Source organism: Enoplosus armatus, chromosome 12, assembly GCF_043641665.1.
Source record: "Enoplosus armatus isolate fEnoArm2 chromosome 12, fEnoArm2.hap1, whole genome shotgun sequence".
NCBI lineage: Eukaryota > Metazoa > Chordata > Actinopteri > Centrarchiformes > Enoplosidae > Enoplosus > Enoplosus armatus.
The window spans coordinates 5,038,520-5,060,264 of NC_092191.1; the positions used below are offsets into that span (position 1 = coordinate 5,038,520).

General features: G+C 44.6%; 1 protein-coding gene across 1 annotated transcript in view; it reads left to right on the forward strand.

Annotated features, from left to right (window-relative positions):
- LOC139293847 (homeobox protein Meis1) overlaps positions 1–13,576 on the forward strand; it is an 80,044-nt gene extending 66,468 nt beyond the window's left edge. Inside the window, exons 10-13 of the mRNA XM_070915454.1 lie at positions 3,582–3,640; positions 5,470–5,559; positions 6,481–6,578; positions 11,828–13,576. Coding sequence (XP_070771555.1) covers positions 3,582–3,640; positions 5,470–5,559; positions 6,481–6,539 — 208 coding nt within the window. The 3' untranslated portion in view covers positions 6,540–6,578; positions 11,828–13,576. The remainder of the gene's footprint in view (positions 1–3,581; positions 3,641–5,469; positions 5,560–6,480; positions 6,579–11,827) is intronic.
- Positions 13,577–21,745: the final 8,169 nt, after the last annotated feature.

Consider the following 21,745-nt stretch of genomic DNA (forward strand, 5'->3'; position numbering starts at 1 on the left):
ACTGCTCGTTATTAAATTATCCCCTAATTGGTCACGCAACAAAGGCAGCTGATGAAAAAGACAATTTCTTGCTTTTAATTGGGCATTTCACGTGTGCTTCGTGTACACCTGTGTGCGGCTGCCTCGGCTCAGTGTGTCTGTGTATGTGTGTGTGTCTCGGGTGTAATGAGAATAGCACATTAGCAAGGGCTTGGCAGACGCCGTCGCAATCAGTTCCACTCTTTCCAGAGAAGGAGGGAGAGGGGCGGGAGGATTAATCCAGACATTAGCAATCTCAGAAGGAGAAATAGATTGGAGGGAGAACAACAAAGAATAAAATTCACCCAGTTTCCTTGTGTGACTTTTCAGCCTTCAGTTGTGACATAACATATGGCCGACATGTTTTTTTGATCCACTGTACCACGCGTGCCCATGCTGGGAATCGAACTGCAGTGTCCGCACCGTGCTGGATTCCCTGAACTACACAAGGCCACGTTTTATTTCAAGTCATTTTCCGTCCTTCTGTTTGCCTTTTGGTGTTTTTTGCCCAACTTTAAGCGTACCAACAGTGGTGTGTCACGCCAAAATAGCCCAGCTATTGTTGCACTGAGCGGAGCTGAATAGTGCAGCTCATTGTGTTGTGATGGGAGGCAGGGGAATGAACAGGCCATAAACACTGGCCCTATAGCACCCAGGGGTCGTGCAAAGGTGAAGCCTCACTCCCCCCAAATAGAGGAGCTCTGCTTTTCTCTCCTCTCCCTTTCTCCCTTTCCTCTCTGTCTCTCCATCACTCTTTATCTCTTTCTGAGTCTTTCCCTTTCTTATATCCTCTCTCTTGATTCCCTCCCTCTTCTCTCCCTCACCCCTACCTCTCCCTCTCTCACAGTCTCTCTCTCTGTCAGCTTATTAACGGTCACAGCAAGAGTGTCTGGTTTGCAGACCAGAGCCCCTTGCCTTTTTTTTTTTCCCACTCTCTCACTCCTCCTTCCCTCCCATTCTCCCGCTCTCCATCGCTCCGTTCCCCTGGCTGCTATTATGAGAGGCATTTTATCCTTTGTTCCAGCCCCCATGGTGCATCTGGCCTCAGATATGGGGACGACGGGGACAGGAAACCGGCGAGAGTTTTTGCGAGGAGGAGGGGTTTGGTGGGTTAGAGTGTGGGTTTGTTGCTGGGAGGTGGACCGCCACTTTCTACCATACAGGGAAGGAATGATAAGGAGGGAGTGAGCAGAAGAAGGAAACAGATACAGAGAGGGACAGAGAGGGAGGTATGAGAGGCAGAGTCACTGTAGCTGTTCTTGTAGTAACAGTAGCAGCACTTGTACTGTAGAGTTAGTAGCAGCAGTAGCAGTGATAGTAGGATTATTATTTCACTGATACATAGTCTATTTAATCCTTAGAGTAAATAAGCACTGGTGCCATATTTCTGGGAGGTCACATCAAGTTACAAGACCATTAAATTCCTCCCTGAGCCCCAGTGTACCAAGAACACACTTTCTAAGAAGTGCACACCTATTGCCAAAACAGCCTCCTTTGTTACATCAGAGTGTTTTTGAGGGAGGTAGAAGAAGTAGGGATAAATAAAGAGGAGGAGGAGGAGGGAAGCAAAGCGAGAGAGACCTGCAATGAAAGACAAGAGGAAGGAGGTGAAGAGAAGGAGAGGTCAACAGTTAGCCAGCGCTGGCCTCAAATTGACCTCATCCTTCTATAAAGGGCCTGGAGAGGAGAGGAGAGGAGAGTTAAAGGAATGCTCAGGCCTCCTCAACCCTCCTTGCCCTCTCTCCTCCTCCCATATCTTCTCCAGCAAAACAGGGTACTGAGGGAGGAAGGGAAGGAGGGGAGGGAGGGAGGGGGTGTTGGTGATAAAACTCCAGACGTTCCCTCATTTGATGGTGCTCTGCCATGTCAGTGCATTCTTGCATTCCTCCCTAGCTCTTTCTGCTTCTGCCCCCCCCCCCAAAATTCCAATTCAGCATACTTTATTGTAACGAATAGAGAACAAAATTGCCAAAACAACGAACTCAAAGGCAGACAAGATCCGCGTTGCCCCCCCCCCCAACCCCCCACCCCCTTCTTTTTCTCAGATCATTTCACCTCACAGAAAGCTCCACTGGCACACCCTGTCAAAAATTAACAATTTTTCTAAAGCGGCTTACAAGATACAACAGAGCAATTATATAAAAACAATGCAGGGAAACAATCAGGCTGCTAATCATTCTCTCTCTTGCTATCTGTCTCTGCCACTCTGTCTCCTCATTTGCCTGCAGCTCTGTCTTCAGGAGGTGATACAGGATAGATAGCGGGCAGTTAGAGAGGGAATATTAAAGAGATATAAAGCAAGAGGGTTCCATTCACTAATCAGGGGTCAAACAGATGCACCAGCTAGCATCCCTTTGTTTCTGTTCCTCCTCCTCTGCCTTTCTAGACCTTTAAAATGCTCCTTTTTCCAGCTTCAGAAGTGCTGCACGACTATTGTTTCCTTAAAGTTCGGCTAATGCTCCGCCTTTTAGAGATGAAATAGAAGTGTCCGGTGGGGCAACAGCAGGAACACATAAATCAAGTCAGAAGCCCCAAGAGCCCTCTCTCCTTGGGGTCATTACAGGTCAAAGGGTCATTTCACAAGAGGTTAGGCTGAGCAAGGCCAGAGCGCTGCCTGTGTGAGTGTGTGCGAGGGCGTGAATATGTGTGAATGGACGTAGGAGTGGGAGAGAGATTAAGAGTGTGTGTGTGTGTGTGTGTGTGCGCGCAATTGAGAAAATGAGCGAGTTACAGATTTAAATATGAGTAACTGTGTGTGTGTTTGTGTGTGTGTGTGTGCACAATAAATGGTCTGACCGTGTGCTTTTATTGGAGGTCACAGGGTAAAGGGGTTTGTCCAAGGCTTTATGTACCAAACCTGCTCCTGTGAAAACACACACACACACACACACTCTAAAAAAAGCTCCTGCTGTCACAGAGTAACACATGGTCACCTGTCTTAACAGAGTATCACCCAAAACAATGCCTCTCACCAGTGGCAACATGACATGTTTCTGTCAACAACACTTCCCACTCTGCGGCGCTCAAAGCCAAGTGTGTTAAACAGTCAGCAATCTCAGCTCGTCGTGAGGTGGAACGTCTCCAATAAAGCGAGATGGTTCGACATGTTTCAAACAGGCAGAGAGAAAATCCCGGTTAAGCTTCGCCCCACAAAGACCCCAGTGTTCAGGCCGATGTTACTGTGTGTAAGCCGAGGCTGTGCAAGTTTGTACAAGTCGTGGACGTTTGGAGAGACAACTGCCTCGGTTGTTAAGACCGTTAAGATGTGACTTTTGCCGTGCCGTATTGGGGTTTTACCGCAGCTCAGGGTTGCCTAGGGGAGAATAATTTCTCCATATCACTCTTATGGTTCGCTAAGAGAAAGAGGCTGGTTTGGCAATGTGTTTGTTTTCGTGCTGTGTGCCAAGATTTCCAAGGTCTTAGTCAGCAACTTTTGCCTGATCTTGTTTTGAGAAATACACTGACTGTGTTTCCGTGTCTTTGTCCCTTTCTCTCTCCTCCTCCTCCTCCTCCTCCTCCTCCCCCCTCTTTCGACCCATCCTCTTCCTCCTTCTCTTCTTCAGGTTCATTAATGCCAGGAGGAGAATAGTCCAGCCCATGATCGACCAGTCAAACCGTGCAGGCAAGTCTCCTGTAGTTACTGTATTCAAGTCTCGCAGGCGAAAGCCGTCCACACTCCATGCACCCGGAGGCCCCTCGGCTGGTAAATACAGGACCGATACCCCCCCCCCCCCCATCCTGGAATGTCCAAAACCTCCAGGGGCTTTCCCCTTCACTGTCGTGACTGACCACTAAAATTAAAAACCAAAACATTAAACCATTAACAGCAACCATTAATCAACCTTGGCGTGCCATTTGGGGTGAGAAACTATTTATTAATTATAAGATATAATAAATTGGCTGAAAATGAGTTAACGATGAGTGAATATATTTCTCTAAGCCCGTAAACAAAACTAGCTGTGTTCTCAGTAAAGTTTGCTCTTAACCCCTTCCTTCCCCCTTTGCCAACCAGCCAAAGCAAAAAAAAAAAACCCTTCCTCCCTGGCTCAAACCAAAACATAAAGAGACCTACACCCGTTTCTTTTTTTGGGTGACCGTTGTTTGGCTTTTTGGCTCCAGACCTGTTTTTACCCCCCCCCCTCACTTCTTTAAAGTCCTCCCTCAACCCTATTTGCGGCTGTTTCAGGGAGCGAGGGAAGTGAGTGAGCGGTCCCCCTGGTGCATGGCTTGGTTTGGACTGCCGTAAACTTTATTACCTGTAATAGGGGTCAGAGGTCAGGGTGGCATTAGGGGCGCAGTAAAGTTCAAAGGCATTCAGTGGGGCTGAGTTCTTGCTTTTGCTTGACTGACCCCCAAACAGCCTGAATCGAAGGTAAGTGGATTTCTATGAGAGCAGAACAATGGAGGCGAGCGAAAAATAGGAACCCTATCAGGTTTCAGTTATCGTTGCTGCGCAGTTGTAGGCAGTATTTATTAGATAGAGCATTTAGGTAGGAGCAGATTCTGAGGCCACTCAGCAAGAATGACTTATTGTTGACAAAAGAAAACTGATCAGAGCTTCAGTCTGAAGGTCATTTTGTTTTGTTTTTTGATCATGTGCGTAATCATACATTGATAGGAGCAGCAATTATGTTAAAAGTCATAAACAAGTGTTATGTGCCATGTTGTGTACACGACAAGTGTTATTTAAGTAGCAGAAAGTAGTAGTCCAAAGTTTTGGATTGAAATTCATTCTTAAAGTTATTTATTATCAAAATAATGTGCGCCAGTCTTGCTGTGCAGCTAAATGTTGTCAAATTTAAATTCTAGTGGAGATCCCAGAGTTTGTAAAGATACCAAATATGGCAGGTTGATTTTTTGGAAAATGTGTGAAATGATGCACAAGACATTTGATTGAATGGTGTAACCCTGAAAAACAAACTTTTTTGGTTTAAATATTTTAGTCAGTGTAAACATCAAATAGCTTTGAAGCTGATTCACGATATATTTAATGCTGTCAGACAGTGTGGAATAACATGATTTTAACTCTTTAAAGCCACTTAAAAAGAGAAAATAACATATTCACACAAGGACTTCAGTCATGCTAACATGTTTTCTTGGTTTTCTATCAGTCATTCTGTAAAAACAGTTGTCACCTCAAACCCCATTTTAAAACAGAAGTCCTTGTGTGTCTTAAGTGTACCGCAGTGTGTGTTGAATTCTCTCAGTCCGATCCCTATTAGAGCATTTAGACGCATTAAAGTCTACCAGGGGCTTACAGTGGAGAGCTGGCTGGACAGACACGGAGCAGAATGACGTTAAAAGACAACGGCGGCTCCCTGTGCGTGCACCGGCCAACAGATGATCCCGCTTCGGCCACTGAGCCTTAATTAAAAGCACTAATTGACCACTCCGTCCCCTCCCTCCAATCCCTCTATCCCTCCCTCCCTCTGTCTCCTCCTCCATCCACAGTAAGTCAAGGAGCTCCCTACAATCCAGATGGCCAGCCGATGGGGGGCTTCGTCATGGACGGCCAGCAGCACATGGGAATCAGACCACCTGGTAAGGCTTTCTCTGCGTGTCTGTCCCTTTCTTTCCTCCCTCGCTCTTCCCATCTTTCTTCCCTCGCTGTCGTTAGCTCATTTTCATGCCTTTGCCCTCCTTTTTTTTTTTTTTTTTTAAACTCTTCTTGAGTCTTGCCTCATCAGTCCTCATATATTTTCACTCCTTTTTATCTCTTCTTTATTGCCCTTTTTGCTCTCCTTTCTCATCTCCTAACAGTATCTCTCGCTGTCATTGTGTTTCATACAGCATCTGCCATGTTGGTGGTTTATTCCACCAGCACGCTCCTCGTCTTTTCTTGCACACAAGCACTTAGTGGAAGTATTTGCACCCTCAAACACAGCGTTAAAGATACACACCGTGCAGACACACACACACTGTACACAGACACTGCTACCTCCCCCTCCCTCGACACACAAACCAGAACAGGTGTGGTCAATCACATTACACAACCATCTACTTCCTCACTCCCACTCCCTCGCTCTCAGTCCCTCTCTCTCACGCCATCAGGTCTAATCCCAGAGTTTGTCCTTAAGCTCCTCTCCTCCTCCTCTATCCCCTGTTTTCTGGGATTCTCTCAAGTCTCTAACCCTATCTCACCCTCCACTCAAAGTCAGCAGGTTTGGATAAACTGCCAGCCTACTTAACCCCCCTTCACCAGACCTCGCCCTGCCAGATTTAAGCCAGTATGCTCCTCTGCTATGTTGTCTGTCAAGTTAGCTTCACAAAACAAAACAAAAAAACATCTCTGGTATTTACCTCAGTGTTTTCCCTTTCAGTTTGCAAACAGTTTCCTGGTTACACTTTGTTGCAGTAACTTAATAAAAAACATCTCTCTTTAAATAAACTGTAACTTAAACAGCTTTCGTTAGATTTTTACCATAGTGTTGAATTTAAATTCACTCCCTCTGTGTTTCTCAGGACCGATGGGTGGAATGGGCATGAACATGGGCATGGAAGGTCAGTGGCACTACATGTAGCCCCGCCCCAGTTCGACCAATCGCAACACAAAGGGGGATGTAAGTACACATTGACCCACACTGACTTACACCTACATACCTATTTAACTTTCCAGCTCGGCCGAGGCGTGTCTCAGACTCAGACATACAGTACGTTCATTCATGTGTACATTTCCTGCAGATCAGGAGGTGTTGATCTGACTCTGTACTACAAAATCATTATGAAAATTAAAAAGTTCTGGGAGTTTTAGATATCCTAAGTGGCTACTCTCCAAATTGATATATTTGGGAATAATTTAATAACCTTTTTTTTTGTTACAAACGTGCTCTTGTTCTTCCCAGGCTGATCTTTTTTCCGTTGCTCTCTGTCTCTAACTGTCCCACCCTCGGTTTGGTGATAAGAGCCTTTGATCACAACCTTGTAGCTCTTTGTGTATGTAATGTGTGTGTGTGTGTGTGTGTGTGTAACTCTTTCACTCTCTCACATATCCAATAGCTACAGGACTAAACATCCTTCATATCAGGGGGAAGAGGAAAGAAGAGAAGGTTTTCAGGACAAGAGAGAGAGGAAGAAAGGAAAACAGAGTTTGAATACAGTGTAGTAACAATATACAAATAGATACGAATATCTTTAGCATGTTTGAGGACATATACAGTAAACTGAAAATCATCAAAGCTTGAAATGATTGGAAATCAGTCATAATTATCATCATGTACACATTAAAATATTATGGTTTGTGTGTGTGTGTGTGTGTGTGTGTCAAACAGGAGGAGAAAGAATGGGGCAAAGAGGGGAGAGAGGAGGAGAGGGGTGATGAGAAGGAGAGAAGGCGGGGATGAGTCGGGACAAGGGGTGGGTGGTGAGATGGGGTGGGGTGGGGTGTGTGTGTGTGTGTGTGTGTGTGGGGGGGGCAGGTAGGACGTTGCCATGGCAACAGACTGATTGGCAAAAATGTAAGCAGTCGTCGCTGGTGCAAGGAGAGGGAGAGAGAGAGGGAAGTGAGCGCCCCTTAAGTGTCATAAATCTGCCGGGTTGCTGTTGATGCATGAGCCACATTAATACACACACTAACCAGCTAGAGGACCCCCCCCCCCCCCCCCCCCCACCTCTCTCTTTCTGTCTTTCTAATGCTCGCTCTGTCTCACTCCCTCTTTGTGTTTTTTCTCACTGTCAGTTTTCCTCCTCTATCTCTTTCACACAAACACCTTTTTTCTGTTTCTCTTTAATTCTCTGCCTCTCTGTCTCTCTTTCTCTCACCTCCTCTCCCCCTCTCTCCCTCCCCCCTCTCTCTCGCCCCAGGGCCAAATAGACTCCCACATAATTCTGGATGTATACAGGCTTGGTGTTGTCACAGTGCACAGTGTGTATAAAGTGGCCAATCATCATTGTTTCCCATGTGTGTCTGCGTTTGTACACCATATGTGTGCGTTTACCTGTGTGGGTGCGTGTATACCATATACAAACATTCATATGTGAAATACATGCATTTGCCCATGTGTGGGTGTGTGCACACGTATAAACGTGTGTGTCTGTATAACTGTATATGTGTGTGTATGTATGTGCATGTGTGTGTATGGTAATAGGATTACTCCTGGCACAGGGAGGGGACACAAACTAGTGCAAAATGGAGGAGGTAGCCAGCAGGGTATGGAGCTTAGCTGGGCCTAATTGACTAGATCCAAATTAAATATGCCATCACCAGAGGTGTGACCAATGGATTTGACTTATTCAGTTTACAAAAATAGAGACCATTAACCCTCCACAGAATGCGCGTGCGTGTGTGTGTGAGCCACGATGAAAATATGCCGCCCTTGTTTCTGTCACAAATGTCCACGACCAAAGCAAAGACCGAAAATCTCACATCGAATGGCATCTTTCAGGTTTGAAATGCAGGGAGACATGGTAATAGAAAGGCTGTGCTTTCAGAATGAGACGTGTGTGTGTGTGTGTGTGTCTGTGTTTATGTGTGCGAGTGTGTAAACATGAGGGCTGGTTCGCCGTGTCCAAGCTGCCTCTTTCCAGCAGCTGCTAGCCTTCCCAGCAGACCTTGCTTTAAACAGCCTCAATTTGCCTGCTGAATCTCGTAATTGGGCCACCAGAGGAATCCTCTGCGAGACGGGCAAAGCACAGAGAAGACGAGTAGACAGCGGAAGAAAAAAGACAGAGAGAGGGAGAGAGAGGGGTAGACAGAAAGAGGGAGGGGCGGATGAAGAGATGGCAAGCGAGAGAAGCGTAAACGACAAGAGGGAGGGGTAGAGGGAGTAAAAGGGGGGAGGAAGGAAGGAAGGAAGAGGAGGGAGGGAAGAAGATAGAAGCTGGGAGAGAGATGGTGACAGAAATATGTCTACTCTTCCTCACGACTAGTCCTTTCTTTACAGCTTCATTAGCCAGCCGTTGCTAGCTGCTAGCTTGTTTCCGTCAAATATACTATGCTACTTTCCTTTCTAGGTCAATTAAATGTAAGTGATGTGTTATATTCTTTCATGACCAATTAAATTAATAGGTTATTACGGGAAGGGAGGGGGGGGGCGGTTATCTTATTTGATTAAGAGAGCACAGGTTCATTATATTTTATAAGCAATTTTCATTAGCAGAGTTGAGGTTTTGTTACCGCGGGGCTAAATTGAGCGGTTATTGTGCTGAGGAGCGCTGAGCCTTGATACAGTAGGTGTGCCTAGCAGTCACACTGCAACATTAGTTAAAACTAAAGCCAATTAGTCCTGCTCAGTGAAAAGCGTTATGCTTTCCACCCAATGATGATTACAGAGCTTATATCCCCTTGCGAAACAATACACCTGTCAGCAGAGATGAAACCCGGCAAGTGAAGCAGAAGCGAGCGGAGCCTTTGATAGCGACAAGAATGACTCTCGGATGACCCTTACCCCCTTTCCCTTCTTGCTCTCCCCTGCTTTCCCTCTTCCACGAAATTAGCCAGGGGTGGCCCCTGAAAACTGTAATTTTCAGTTTCAGGACAATAGTTATCACAGGGTGGAAGAATTAATTATGGCGCAGAGCGTATGGAATTTTTTCTGGCCCTCCCCGCTCTCAGCTTTTCCCAAAATGTCGGGTAGAACGCTTGAGTGAACGCTGCCTGTAACCCCTTTGCTGCCAGTCTCGGCTGGAGACCCTTTGTCCCAGGATTCACTGCTCCAATCATTAAGCACAAATTTGTTAACCTTCTGCTGAGGGGTCAAGATCCCTCCCCTCACCCCCCACTACCACGCACCCTCCCACCGTCACCCCCCACCCTCAACTTCTCTTTCTGGTGGATGAACTTTTACTATTAACGAACATTGGAAAAAAACAGGTCCCGATGGGGATTTTGTGCCCCCTCGTATTGTCCATGTGAATGTGTCCCTGTTGATTTGGCCCCTCTGGAATCCCCCTTGGAGTCTGCGAAAGGAGGCCTACAGCTCAATGTATTGATTGGCTTATTAAGTGAAAAACCTTATTAGCAATGTGTGCTCTTTCAACCACGCATAGCGTTTATTATCAGCCACACTCGTTAACCGGGAATGCATATGCAAACAACTTAAAGTGGCAATCCAACAGATTCTTGATTGTTTTGTTTCTGTTTTGGGATATTTTTAGTTGTAAATGGTCACTGTTGTGGTGTTTAGTCACTTGTCAGTCACACAGTGACTTTTGTTCCTTGGGTCTTCCATTTTGCTTATGTATGTAACACTTTTCCTGAAAACACACTAAACAACATACGACAATTTGCAAAAAAGATATTTAATTGTATGGAAATTCAATGCATCATTGCTTTAAGCATGAACCTTGTACTACATTTAAGCTAGCATCGCTAATAACTCAGCTTGTTGTAGCGCCACAGGTTATGTCCCTCAATAGAAAGGTTGCATGTTTGATTCCTTTAGGTCCGTAAAGATATGTAACCCCTACCACCTCACACATTGAAAGGAAGCTAATTGAGAAGCTTGCACAGCTCACATAATAGCTCACCCTTCTCTTACTCACGTCGCACCTATTCTCTTCAGCAGCCCAGGTGAAAACTGACGGATGGTGGTGGGGGGGGGGTAACAAATGAGGGCCCTTGCGTTCACTCCTCTGTTGTTCTCCTCCCGTTGCACCTCATTGTCCTTTTCCCTGCCTGCCTTTGTGTCGCCTGTAGTGGCCCTCTTGTGTGTGTGGCGAACGCGTGGACGGGCCCCCGGCGCTCTCAGGTGACGAGCAGCCGGGAGCCTCACCTCTCCTCTTTGGTTTTGACAACAATGGCTGCGATTCCTCGGCGGTGACTTTCCACCTGCAGAGATGGATGGCGGTTATTGTTTGCTTTAAAGAGAGGAACGTAGGGAAGAGGGTGAAGAGGGATTTCTTCATTTTTCTTTGTATGAAGAGGTTTAGTGGCATGCAGCAGGTTGCATCACTTTAAGGGGTTTTGAATGATATGTAACATAAATCATGGCAATACATGACTTTTATATTTTATGATTCAGGCCTTGTTCATTCATTAGTATTACACTTTAAAAGAAGATTGAATTGTACGTCACGTTGATACTAACCTGAAATAGTTTTACTTACGCAGTCAAACGCTGACGGTAAACAGCCAAAAGATAAATCAAAGGCTAATTTTAAGTTTCCTTGTAGTCCAGTTAAACAGATTATCCAGGAAATGTTAAGTACTGGACCTCTGTATCACTTCAAGTCGATCATGTGTGTTTGGTCTCTAAGTCCTCTCCTACTGTTAAAGTAGCATTACTGAGGGTGTAGGATTAACTCACTAAACCCTCCGATGCTCTCTCTCTCTCTCATACATCCACACAGTCTTAGTGAAGGGCAGGCTTGGGTCTGTATTCTGACCCAGATTAGCACTATGTTGGGTTTGCAGCGGTTGCCACACACTATACTGCTCCTCCAGGGTCTTATCTGCAGGTCCTACCATGTTCAAGTGCTATCGGCCTGAAAATGTAACATGAGAGTATCCTTTCTGAAGTCTAGTGGGATCTATTGTCGTATTTAATGAATGATTAATGACGTCTAACTCATTCAACAGTTTTCTTTTGTAGTTAAATGCTATCTGCCCCAGTGCTGCAGACAATATGCCAGCCTGCTCAGAGCTTAATAATATTTTCATGACTTTGCACATTCGCAGGAGTTTTTTACTTTGTTCAACTTGATACGTGGACCACATTCGCATATCACAGCCACCAGTTGGTGTGTACGACGTCAGCACTGATGAGCTGAATGGGCTTCAACCCATAGAGGATAACTATAAAATGAACCCGCTCTCTGATCAGCCATTCACAACAGACTCCTGATTAACCATTTTGATCTCCTCTTTCCTCAGAACTGCCGGGCAAACCAGGGGATCACCTGTCTCACAGAGGCCTACGCAGCACGGGAACGGGACTCCTCGACTTCCTGACGACAACAACCGACGGCAACGCCTCTGTCCACCTCCGAGACAACAACATTTTATTCGGCTGATATCTGCAACATGGAAACCATCCATGACTGCCTACAATCCTTGTCTGTATCCGGCGACGGCGATGCACAGAAGACCAAACCTCGTCCAACCCAGATGACCCCCTGTCCCGACAGAACCCTGCGTCTTCTCTGGTGGGCACTAGACTTCGCCCCCCCTTGCCACTGCCCACTAGGTTCACCTGGATTCCTCCATTAAAAGTGATTGCGATTGCGAGCATAGATGACACACGAGAGACGCACTGTGTCCTTTGCCTGTAACTTCGGCGAATGCAGCACCTGGTGATATATTCTAGACTCTTTGGCAAACAAAAGAGACTTCCTGTGAAGAGCACTCCACTCTTTGGGACGATGGAATTGGACCACGGAGAAGCCAATGTCTGTATCTGACAGGACACTAACAAAGCAAAAGAGGTGCCCTTTAAAAAAAATATAGTGGATTGAAACATGGAAGGAGGGAAAGCGAGAGAAAAGAAATTAAAAGTATAACTATATCAACCCCTAGTTTGGGAAGCGAGTGGAGAAAGAAAATATACTGTATACTGTTGTAAAATTACGCTGGACTCTCACAAGAACTGGGAATTTAAGTATTGTAAATGCTATTGTATTGTTCTGCATATTATGTTGTTTCTAATAGATTTTTTTAAAAAAAGGATGTGAACTTTTTTCTCTTTTTTTTCTGATTTCTTTCCACACTATGTGTGTGCCGTCTCTCCATCAAATTTGACCTCCTGCCCCCCCCCCTCCATTGAATCATAATGCATTTTTTTAAAGAAAAAAAGAAGTGAATAAATGGATAATTCGATCAGTCTGTCATTTCTCGCAGGCCTTTATTCGGATGGTAAGAGAGCTGTTGTTTTGTTTTTACACACAGCCCATTCACATACATGCAGGGTGCAACTAACCTGCATTACTGTTGCTGTGTCTACAACTTGTAACGCCGACTTTTTTTAAAACATTTTCATCATATCAGTTGATTATATGTTCCTCTACTGGTGGAAAGTTTTTTTTTTTTATTGGGGTCATGAAACTCTCTTTTAACTCATTGGATTAACTCCAAACACAACGACATCAAGCTAAACACAGTTTCTGAGAAGCTAACGTTTTGGATGTACAAGGTTTTTAAATCCAACTGCCGTTGTCTGATTTTTCATTTTATACTGTGTTCACATGAGGACAGACACATAATGTAGGTGTCAACATGGCTAACATCATGACAGGCTAACAAACATGATACAGAGCTTCAGTTTCTGCTCACAAACAATCTAAAAGAAAATCACTGTGGATGAGAAACTACAAGTGTGTGTCCCGCAAACATGTTGTTTCCTTTTTCCTCCATGTGTGTCTGTGATTGAGGGCCTCTGAAAGTCTATTCCAGTGTCCTATTGATGTGTTTTATGTCACAAGGCCGAGCGCTCGCATGGCCAATGGATTCTCTTCCCCTCAGTGTTTGATGTGGCCTGATAACAGAGGCTATGGGAAAACACCATTTATACCACAGTCCATTCATTTTGATTTAACCAGATGATGTAATGCTGATCAACAGACAGGAGAGAATGTAAAAGCCACTGTGTGTGTGGCAGTATGCATGTGTGTGTGTGTGTGGGGGGGGGGGGACGTGTGTGTGTGTGTGTGTGTGTGTGTGTGTGTGTGTGTGTGTGCATACGTGCTTGTGTGGGTTATCAATGCATCCATTATCCATTGCTTCAAACATGTATTACGCACATCTTTAAGATTCCTTTGAAGACAAGTCATGTTTCTTATGCTTTTACTTTGAAGGGTATATATGTACATCTGTGTTGTAAATAAATACTTTTTGTTCAAATAACAGAACTCATAACTAGTCTCACATTATCTTCCTACATGCAGGTATGAAATATAAAAACACGTATTAAATCACTCGAACAAAAAGCAAATAACCCTGCAAGTGATGTTGTGAAGGTGAATTAGGAACAAAGATGTTTTCATGTCGACAAATGCCCATTGAAGAAAGCAGAGGACCGTTTATTCTTAAAGAAACATGCACTTAAGTCAACCTTCCTGCCATTGCTGTGGATAATGTGCAGCTAATGCATGCGTTATGCTGTAATTTTCTCACACATGGAGAAGGGGAGGCGAGCAAAGAGGGGCTCGGCAAGAAAGCGAATTATCCTTCATTTAGCATTAAAATTCATTTAGGTAAAATTGCTACGAACATGTAAATGGGAAGATTAGTTCTCCCTCACGCCTTGTTGCCCGCAGTCAAAGGGCTCCGCTTGAAGCCCAGCGCTGTGCAGCCGATGTTGTCTCCGGGATACAGTGCACTTCAGGAGGCGGAGGCTGAGCCGACTGCAGGAGACGAGAGGAGAAGAGCCGCGCGAGTTTTGTCTAATTGATACATTTCGGAGAGAAGCCCTGAATCCCAAAGTCAATGTCTTGTTTTTCTTTTTCAACCCAGCGAACAAGAGAGAGTCTGTTTTATCCATAACAATATGTGCGTGTAAATCAATACTCTCCCCTTCTCCCTCTCTATCTCTCCTCCGCGCAACTATTGTCTTTTTACTGCCTTTGCCGAAGTGAATGCTATTTACACTAAAGAAGAAGAAGGAAAAAAGACACGCTCTTAAAAAACCCAGGCGACGTTTTAATTGCTTCGCCTCTCCACCATGGCTGGAAAATCCGAGGCTGTGAAATGTGAATTCCTGAGCCTGTGGCCGCTGGGAGCTGTGGAGACAGAGGAGAAAGCCCATGCTTGACTGCCCTCTTTAGGGAGGCCTGGTAACTGTCCGGGGCAGGGACGTTTGGAGATGGCGCACAGCACCACCTCTCCTTTTACGCACGGACGCAAACCGCACAAAAACGCGTGTGGAAATTTGATAAAAGTGGAAAAGCTAAGAGGAGATACAAAGAGAGTGTAGCTGCAACACAAGAGTGCACCGCAAAAAATATATATTTAAAGAAAAGTATTGTTATATCTTTTTTGATCTTATATTTAATATGAAAACCAGATTTTTCTTTAAATAATATTCAACAAAACATGTCAGCCAGGCGAAATAATTGTTGTTTTCACTGCATTTTCATTTCAGGAATTTATTTTTTTGTCTTTAAACGAGACACTTCTGTCCACTACGATCAAGAGAGACATTTGGTTCTGTGAAATTATTTAAATATCTTGATTTGATTTCTCTCACTCCAGTGACATTTTAAACATTATTTGTAAGATAAATATTTTTAAGACTCAATTCCTGGTTTAATAATAATAATAATAAGTGATTATATACATGTATTAATATATAAAGACGTGTTTTCATCAAGAGCACTGATGCAACTCGTCTTCTGTTTTATCGGATGTAAAAAGTTTTACATGATTGTGATTTTGCGTGTTTAGGGACATTTTTGACTCAGCTGACCTACATTTCTGCTCAGATCTGATTGACTGTTTTTTTAACGCAGGAAACTACATGAAGTTTGACTCTTGCTAATTTCAAAAGCTGAAAGTCAAAACGTAATTTGAAGTTAATGATGATGGTAGGCCTACCCACCCCTCTCTCCGTCTCACACACACACACACACACACACACACACGCACTGACCGCGGAGTGAACTGTCAGAGTAATGAATGGAGCAGAAATGTGTTCCAGAGCAGTGGAGGTGCCCGGACAGGCCTGTCTTCCTCCCACAACAACGCACATATTTATGCGCCTTTTTGGTTGAAACGGGGAAGTTGCGCCTCGTGTTCTCTGCTACACTACAAGCCATGACAAATCTCGGCGGCAGTAATGTGTGTGGGCTTATTAATTAAAATCACCGCTGCCTGCTAGTCAAACTGTTCCTCTCAATGTGTGTTGAGTGGAAAATGCAGTTGAATCTGGGTTGATTTATTTCACAGCACAGCATTTCGCGTCTTTTTCAAGCTGCATTTTATTTCTAAAAAATAATGTTTTGATGTGTTTTCACAACAGCTGCAACACTGGAGGTTTTAGCTGAGAGTTTGTTTGCTGTTACAGAATGAAATGAAATGAAGATCACATGTTGGCCTTAATTTCGAGACTAAAACTGATCGAAGTGCTTTATATTTTTCACATTTTTATTCTCCTCCGGAGAGCCAGGAGCTAAATGTTTGCCCTAAAATGTGTAGATAATGTAGATTACGTAAACCGGCCTCTGTTACCTCCAGGATTCATAACTAAAAGGTCCAACTCGATGGAAAAAAAGCTTTAAGAAATAGGAAAGATTTGATTTGAGCGCGCAACAAAACAATAATCAATTTCCAAAGCGCAAATCATTCAGAGGAAATACACATGAGGCCGAGATGACACGTCAATATCTGAGCTACGTTATGAAATCAATATAGACACGAACACAAATTAAACAGTAGCCCAACCAAAAGCCTCGCAGGACAAACTTTCCAAACCCCCCCCCCCCCCGAAAAAAAACTCTACCTTCAAAGGTCGCGCGGCAGCTGGTTTCGAAACAAAAGAAGGAGGGAGAGAAAAACAAAAATCTGTTGGTGGGGAGAAAGAGAGAGAGAGAGAAAGAAAGAGAAGAGAGGAGGACTGTTGAGCGGGGGCCATTTTGGATGTCATCTGTCTCCTTGGCGACGGGGCCCCGGCCCTCAAAAGCCCCTTGGGCGCACGGATTGTTTGAGAGGAGCCCGCTATTTTCTGCAGCATCATTTATCACTGTCACCACATAATGATTCCCCTCGCAGCTCCTTATTGATGTTTGTAATTGCATTATCTCATAAGGGGGGATGATCAATGGAGCCGAGAGGAGCATCGAGGGGTCAAGAGATGTCGGATTGCTGTTTGTCCATTTAATGCAACCAGGCTCTCATTATCTGCAGCCTCTCTGCGTTCAGGCTAAGTAACGTTTGGTCTGCTCTCCTCTGAGGTTTCACAGAGAGGAGAGGAGGAAGAGGAAGAGGAGGAGGGGAGCAGCTCGTTTCATTTGTTTAACCCCAAGCCACTGCAGATGATAAAAAATCAGAAATGCAAAGGAGAGAGTGAAAGTAACGTGATTAAGTGTTATGTTATTAGTTCCATTAAGTCTGAAAAACGAGATTGTGAATTAAAGCGCACAGCTTTAGGCTCTCGGGCATCAGTCTTGTAGTGGTCATATAACCTGAGATGATTAAACATTTCTATAACAATACACCTTCGTGGTTAAAGCGCTCAACTTGACCTAAAGCACGAAGAGAGAGAAACGCCAGGAGAACACATTTCAAACTAGGTGATTGTTGTTTGCTTCATGGACAGAAGCAGTGAGTTCCAGATTATAACGGGCCAGAAGATACCATTTGCAGAGGCTCGTGTTGGGGGGGGGGGTGAAATCATGAGATCCAGTTTCAGAGCCTGACTGAGGCCCCCGCGTCAAACAAAATGCGATACTCTCCCTTTCCAAACCACCATAAGGAAAACCGACGTAATTACTGTGACGTGAGTGACTTCAAGCGCCCCCCCCCCCCCCCCCCCCCCCCCACCTTCACACACACACACACACACAGACAGCCAATCTTGTATCACAAGTATTTCTCTGTCACACAAAAGGACACGATGGCGTCGCCTGGGATGGACGGACAAATTCAATTTTCATATTAAAAAGGGATTTTCACGTTTGAAATAAACTCTGAGCAAAACCAACAATTTTCTGAGAAAGAAATGGTACATGAAGGATGTGGCAAAAAAAAAAAAAAAAAAAAAGTTTCTTTCAAAAGCATGAAAGCAGCGGGTGTTTTTCTTTCCAGTGACTCTTCTGTTGTTCTTAAAAGTTTCCATATTTTCCTTTGCAAACGTTAAATTAAATAAAGATATCTGGAGAAAATTGAAAGGGACTCAGGCACAGACTTAAAGGTTCCTTTTCTACAAAAACTTCTTTACAGCACTAAAACGGTTCTGTCACGCAGAAAAACCTCTCTGGCTCGGTGTTAACCTTCTTATTTAGTTTCTGCGGGAGAGGCGACGGCTGCGGCTGCTGGGCGACGTTCCGCAATCTTGCAGTGAACGCGCTGCGCGTCATGGCGCACAAGGGGGGCCTGTCAGCAGGTACGAGTGTGGACGTGAGGGCCAGGGATTGGAGACATGCGTACTAGTGTGTGCCAGACACAGGCAGCGACAGAGAGCCTGGCACAGGGAGATAAAAGCCGGTAACAGGCGAACACCTCGGCCACTGGTTGGTGGAGAAATTACGAGCAGGGATCTTCATGTTTTGTGGGCGCGTGGTGTTTCTCCACTCTCCAGCTTAAGACCAGAGACATCCGGTGCTTGGGATAACATGCTTTTGGCCTCGGTGTTTTCCCTGCGAGCTGCTCCTGCTGCGGGGAGGGAGACGCCGCTGGCAGCGCACCTTTCCAGAGGAGAGAAGCAAACCGCGGCTGGTTCATAACCAGAGATGTTTCTGTCAGCACCTTCCTCCCCCTCTCCCTCTCTCTCTCGCTCTCTCTCTGCCTCTCTCTGCCTCTCTGAAAGGTCACCTTGGCAGCGCCAGGCAGGGCAGGAGAGCCAGAGGACCGGGGGAGGGGGGGGGGGGGTCTAGGCTCCTCAGCTCACCTGGTGAGGCCGGAACCAATAACATAGACCTCCTCACACACACTCTCACACGCTCACGCACCGCAGCCTATAGCCCCCTTCCCTTCTCGCCATCCACCTGCTAGTGGATATAATAATAATAATAATAATAATAATAATAATAATAATGACAGCTTTTGGCACAGAGTACAATCACCTTGCAGCTCCTCCACACTCTGCTCATGAAGTGCTGCGTTTCTGCCGTAAACACTTCTTTACAATCACCCTTCCCTCCGTCGTCGCTTCCTTCTCCAATAGTTGAATCGCGTAATTCGAAATTTCTCCCAGAGCTTCAGCTTGAAACAGTGACTCAGCTGTTCAGAGTCGGCGGTTCGAGTCCCAGAAGAAGAGCTCCGGACACAGTAACAACCTTCAGCCTGGCAGCCTGGATACGAGACAGTGGAAGCAGCAGAATGGAGATATTGTTTCCGTCACCAAAACCACACATTTCATTTGAAAAATATTGAGATGAATATATCTATATTTCCTCTAAGATATATTTTTAGGGTGTTTAAGATATTATTCTGACTGTAAAAACATTTGAGCATTATATTATTATTGTAATAATGATGATGATGATGATGATTATTAGTAAGCTATCCTGCGTGTTTTACGTGCTTTAACTGAAGAACCACGCGTGGAGACGTCAGACGTCAGCTTCAGCTTTGCGTCTCGATGCAGAGCCGCCCTCATTAATTAGCTCGTGCGCAACTGCACGGGTGAGTTTTAATTCTGCTGTCTCGCGGCGTGACTCAAAGTGTCTGCCTGCCTCTGAAAGTCAACAGCGAGGGAAGCGAGTCGAGACAGGACAGAGGGGCTGAATTCCAGCCACAGCACAGTGCTGATAAAGTGTTGGCCCCGAGCCACCTCGTTCATTAGTTTATTTATATGTTGAGGCTGCTTCATCATTCATCATACAATCCAATCTGTGCTCTGATCTCTAAATGTGTTGGTGGTGGTGATTGGGAGTTTTGTAAAACAAGTGAGTAAAATAGAAGCTTTAATATTTACTAAAAGGCTTGAATGTGTAATACAGTACACTGGAGTAGATAAGCCACTAAATGTATTTTTTTTTACTATAAAATCACTAGATAAACTAAAGGGACGAATAAGAGTTATATATAATATATACATTTTTGACATTTTTGAAATGTTTCTAGCTCAGTCAGAGCTGGCAAAGACCTCTCAGAACATGCATATTTGTCACAACTCCAAAAGAGGTACAAGAGGTGCTTTTCATCAAAAAACAATCTCTTATATTTGGAGTGTCATGTTTTTAGAGACAGAACCAAGCTGGAAAGTAACTGATGGAACCGAGGCTGTGAACCTGCATCTTCATCAGCCTGATGGGTAAAAGACAAACGTGAGCTCCAGGTGCTCTCACCGTTTCTCTACACCTGCTCGTGTGTGTGTGTGTGTGTGTGTGTGTGTGTGTAACAATGAAAGCAGCTTTGGCCTTGTAATTTAAGTGTAACCTTCATTACAGATTTGATTTGTGGAGGCAGACAAAGTTATAGTACTGACTGATATATTCAGTAGAAACATGCAGAGATCTCCAACAGGCTATTTTCTGTCTATCCCTCGTGATTCAACTTTCTTTACACTTTTCTCTAATTAAGTAAAAGTTTGATTACTGAGAGAGTTTCAGCAAGTTCAGACTCTTGTGCTCCAGTTTACACACACACACACACACACACACACACAAGTTGCGCTCTGAGTACAGCTTCTTCTTTCTAAAGTCGTTTTCTACTCAGCTGGTGTCTCACAAACAACAACACATTTAAACCTAGTTTTGCCAGTTTTGTCTGCATGTTGATCTTTGTGGATCTTTGCTGCAACTCTGCCGTTTATTAAACTGTTCAGTTTAACACAGATGTTCTGTTTGGTATCAGATGTGTCGTTTATTCTGTCTTGTGTGCCTCCTGTTTTTCTCTTTTAAAGGGACTCCTGGTCAGAAATCTTCACAGTGGTCATTAGTGGTACTACAGTATTAAAGCGCTGTATTATTTCTTGCCAACCGCACCCAAAGTCATGTTTCCAAAAATAATTATGGATCACAGTTTTTACAGATACAAAATGCACATTACATGCCATGCTAGCAATCCATGCCCCTTAAAGCCCCTCTGTAGAATCTTTATTTATTGGGATCCTAGGGAGAAGTGTCTTTTTATGCTACCGTGAGAGGTCACCAAGTTAAAATATTTAAATCCTACATGTAGGGGCTTAGTCATTTGACGCATTTCATTCCATAGTATGACAGGATGTGAATGAGCAAATTCCCAGATTGGCGAGACGGCGGCCATGTTACATTTCAACCTAAGTCACAAGCCGCTTGTCACATTAATGCAATGGCATATATCTAATCTAATATTTACATAATGAACAGAGGACGCAAAGTGAATGTAACCTGCATATATTTATGAGTGTTGTTTATTCAAAACATCTGGAAGTGAAAATAGTCGCACACCACATATATAGTACTTTAGTTCAAATGCATTACTAACAAGCCTTAAATCTAACTATCAGTACAAAGACTACTGCACAATAATGTCATGTACTGAGGCTTACACTGTCTACATGGGCTTATCTTCTCCCGTCTTTACCAACATCATAGATTTATGTTTTCCATATAGAAAGTGAGTTGTGTGCACACTCACTCACAGAGAAATGGCATGTTTAAAACTTTTCTGCACGCCAATTTCTCCCCGTCTTTTCTCTAAACCCGGGGATCTCGTCGCACAATTTGCTAAGCAAATCTCAGCCAGGGCAGAGAGAGAAGAGGCGGGGGGCCCTGAGCATGCGTGTCCCTGCAGGCCGCCACTGTGTAGTGTTATGCTCGGCGCTGCACAATTTATGGACCATGGACAGTTTATAAGAAGCAATGTAGTCTATCAGAGAGGCAGGCGAATCGAGGACCGGAGGGGGGGGAGCGGCGGGATCGTTTCCATGCAGGAAGCTGTGTTTTGGAATAATATACGCCGTGATAAAGATGTTTCCTCTGTGACGTAAAGCAGCAGGGAGCACCAACGGCCACTTACTATTCCAACCAAATATGAAGGAGAGTCTTTGGGCTGCCATACTTTTTTTTTCTCTTGTGAGCCTTGTGTGAAATGTTGGGATGTTGAGACTGTGGCTGCTTTATCCCTCAGGATATCACAGTGTAGTTATCATGCAGTAGTCGCTGTACGTATGGACGTATGTATAATGCCAATTTAGCCTCATCTTACTGCCATACT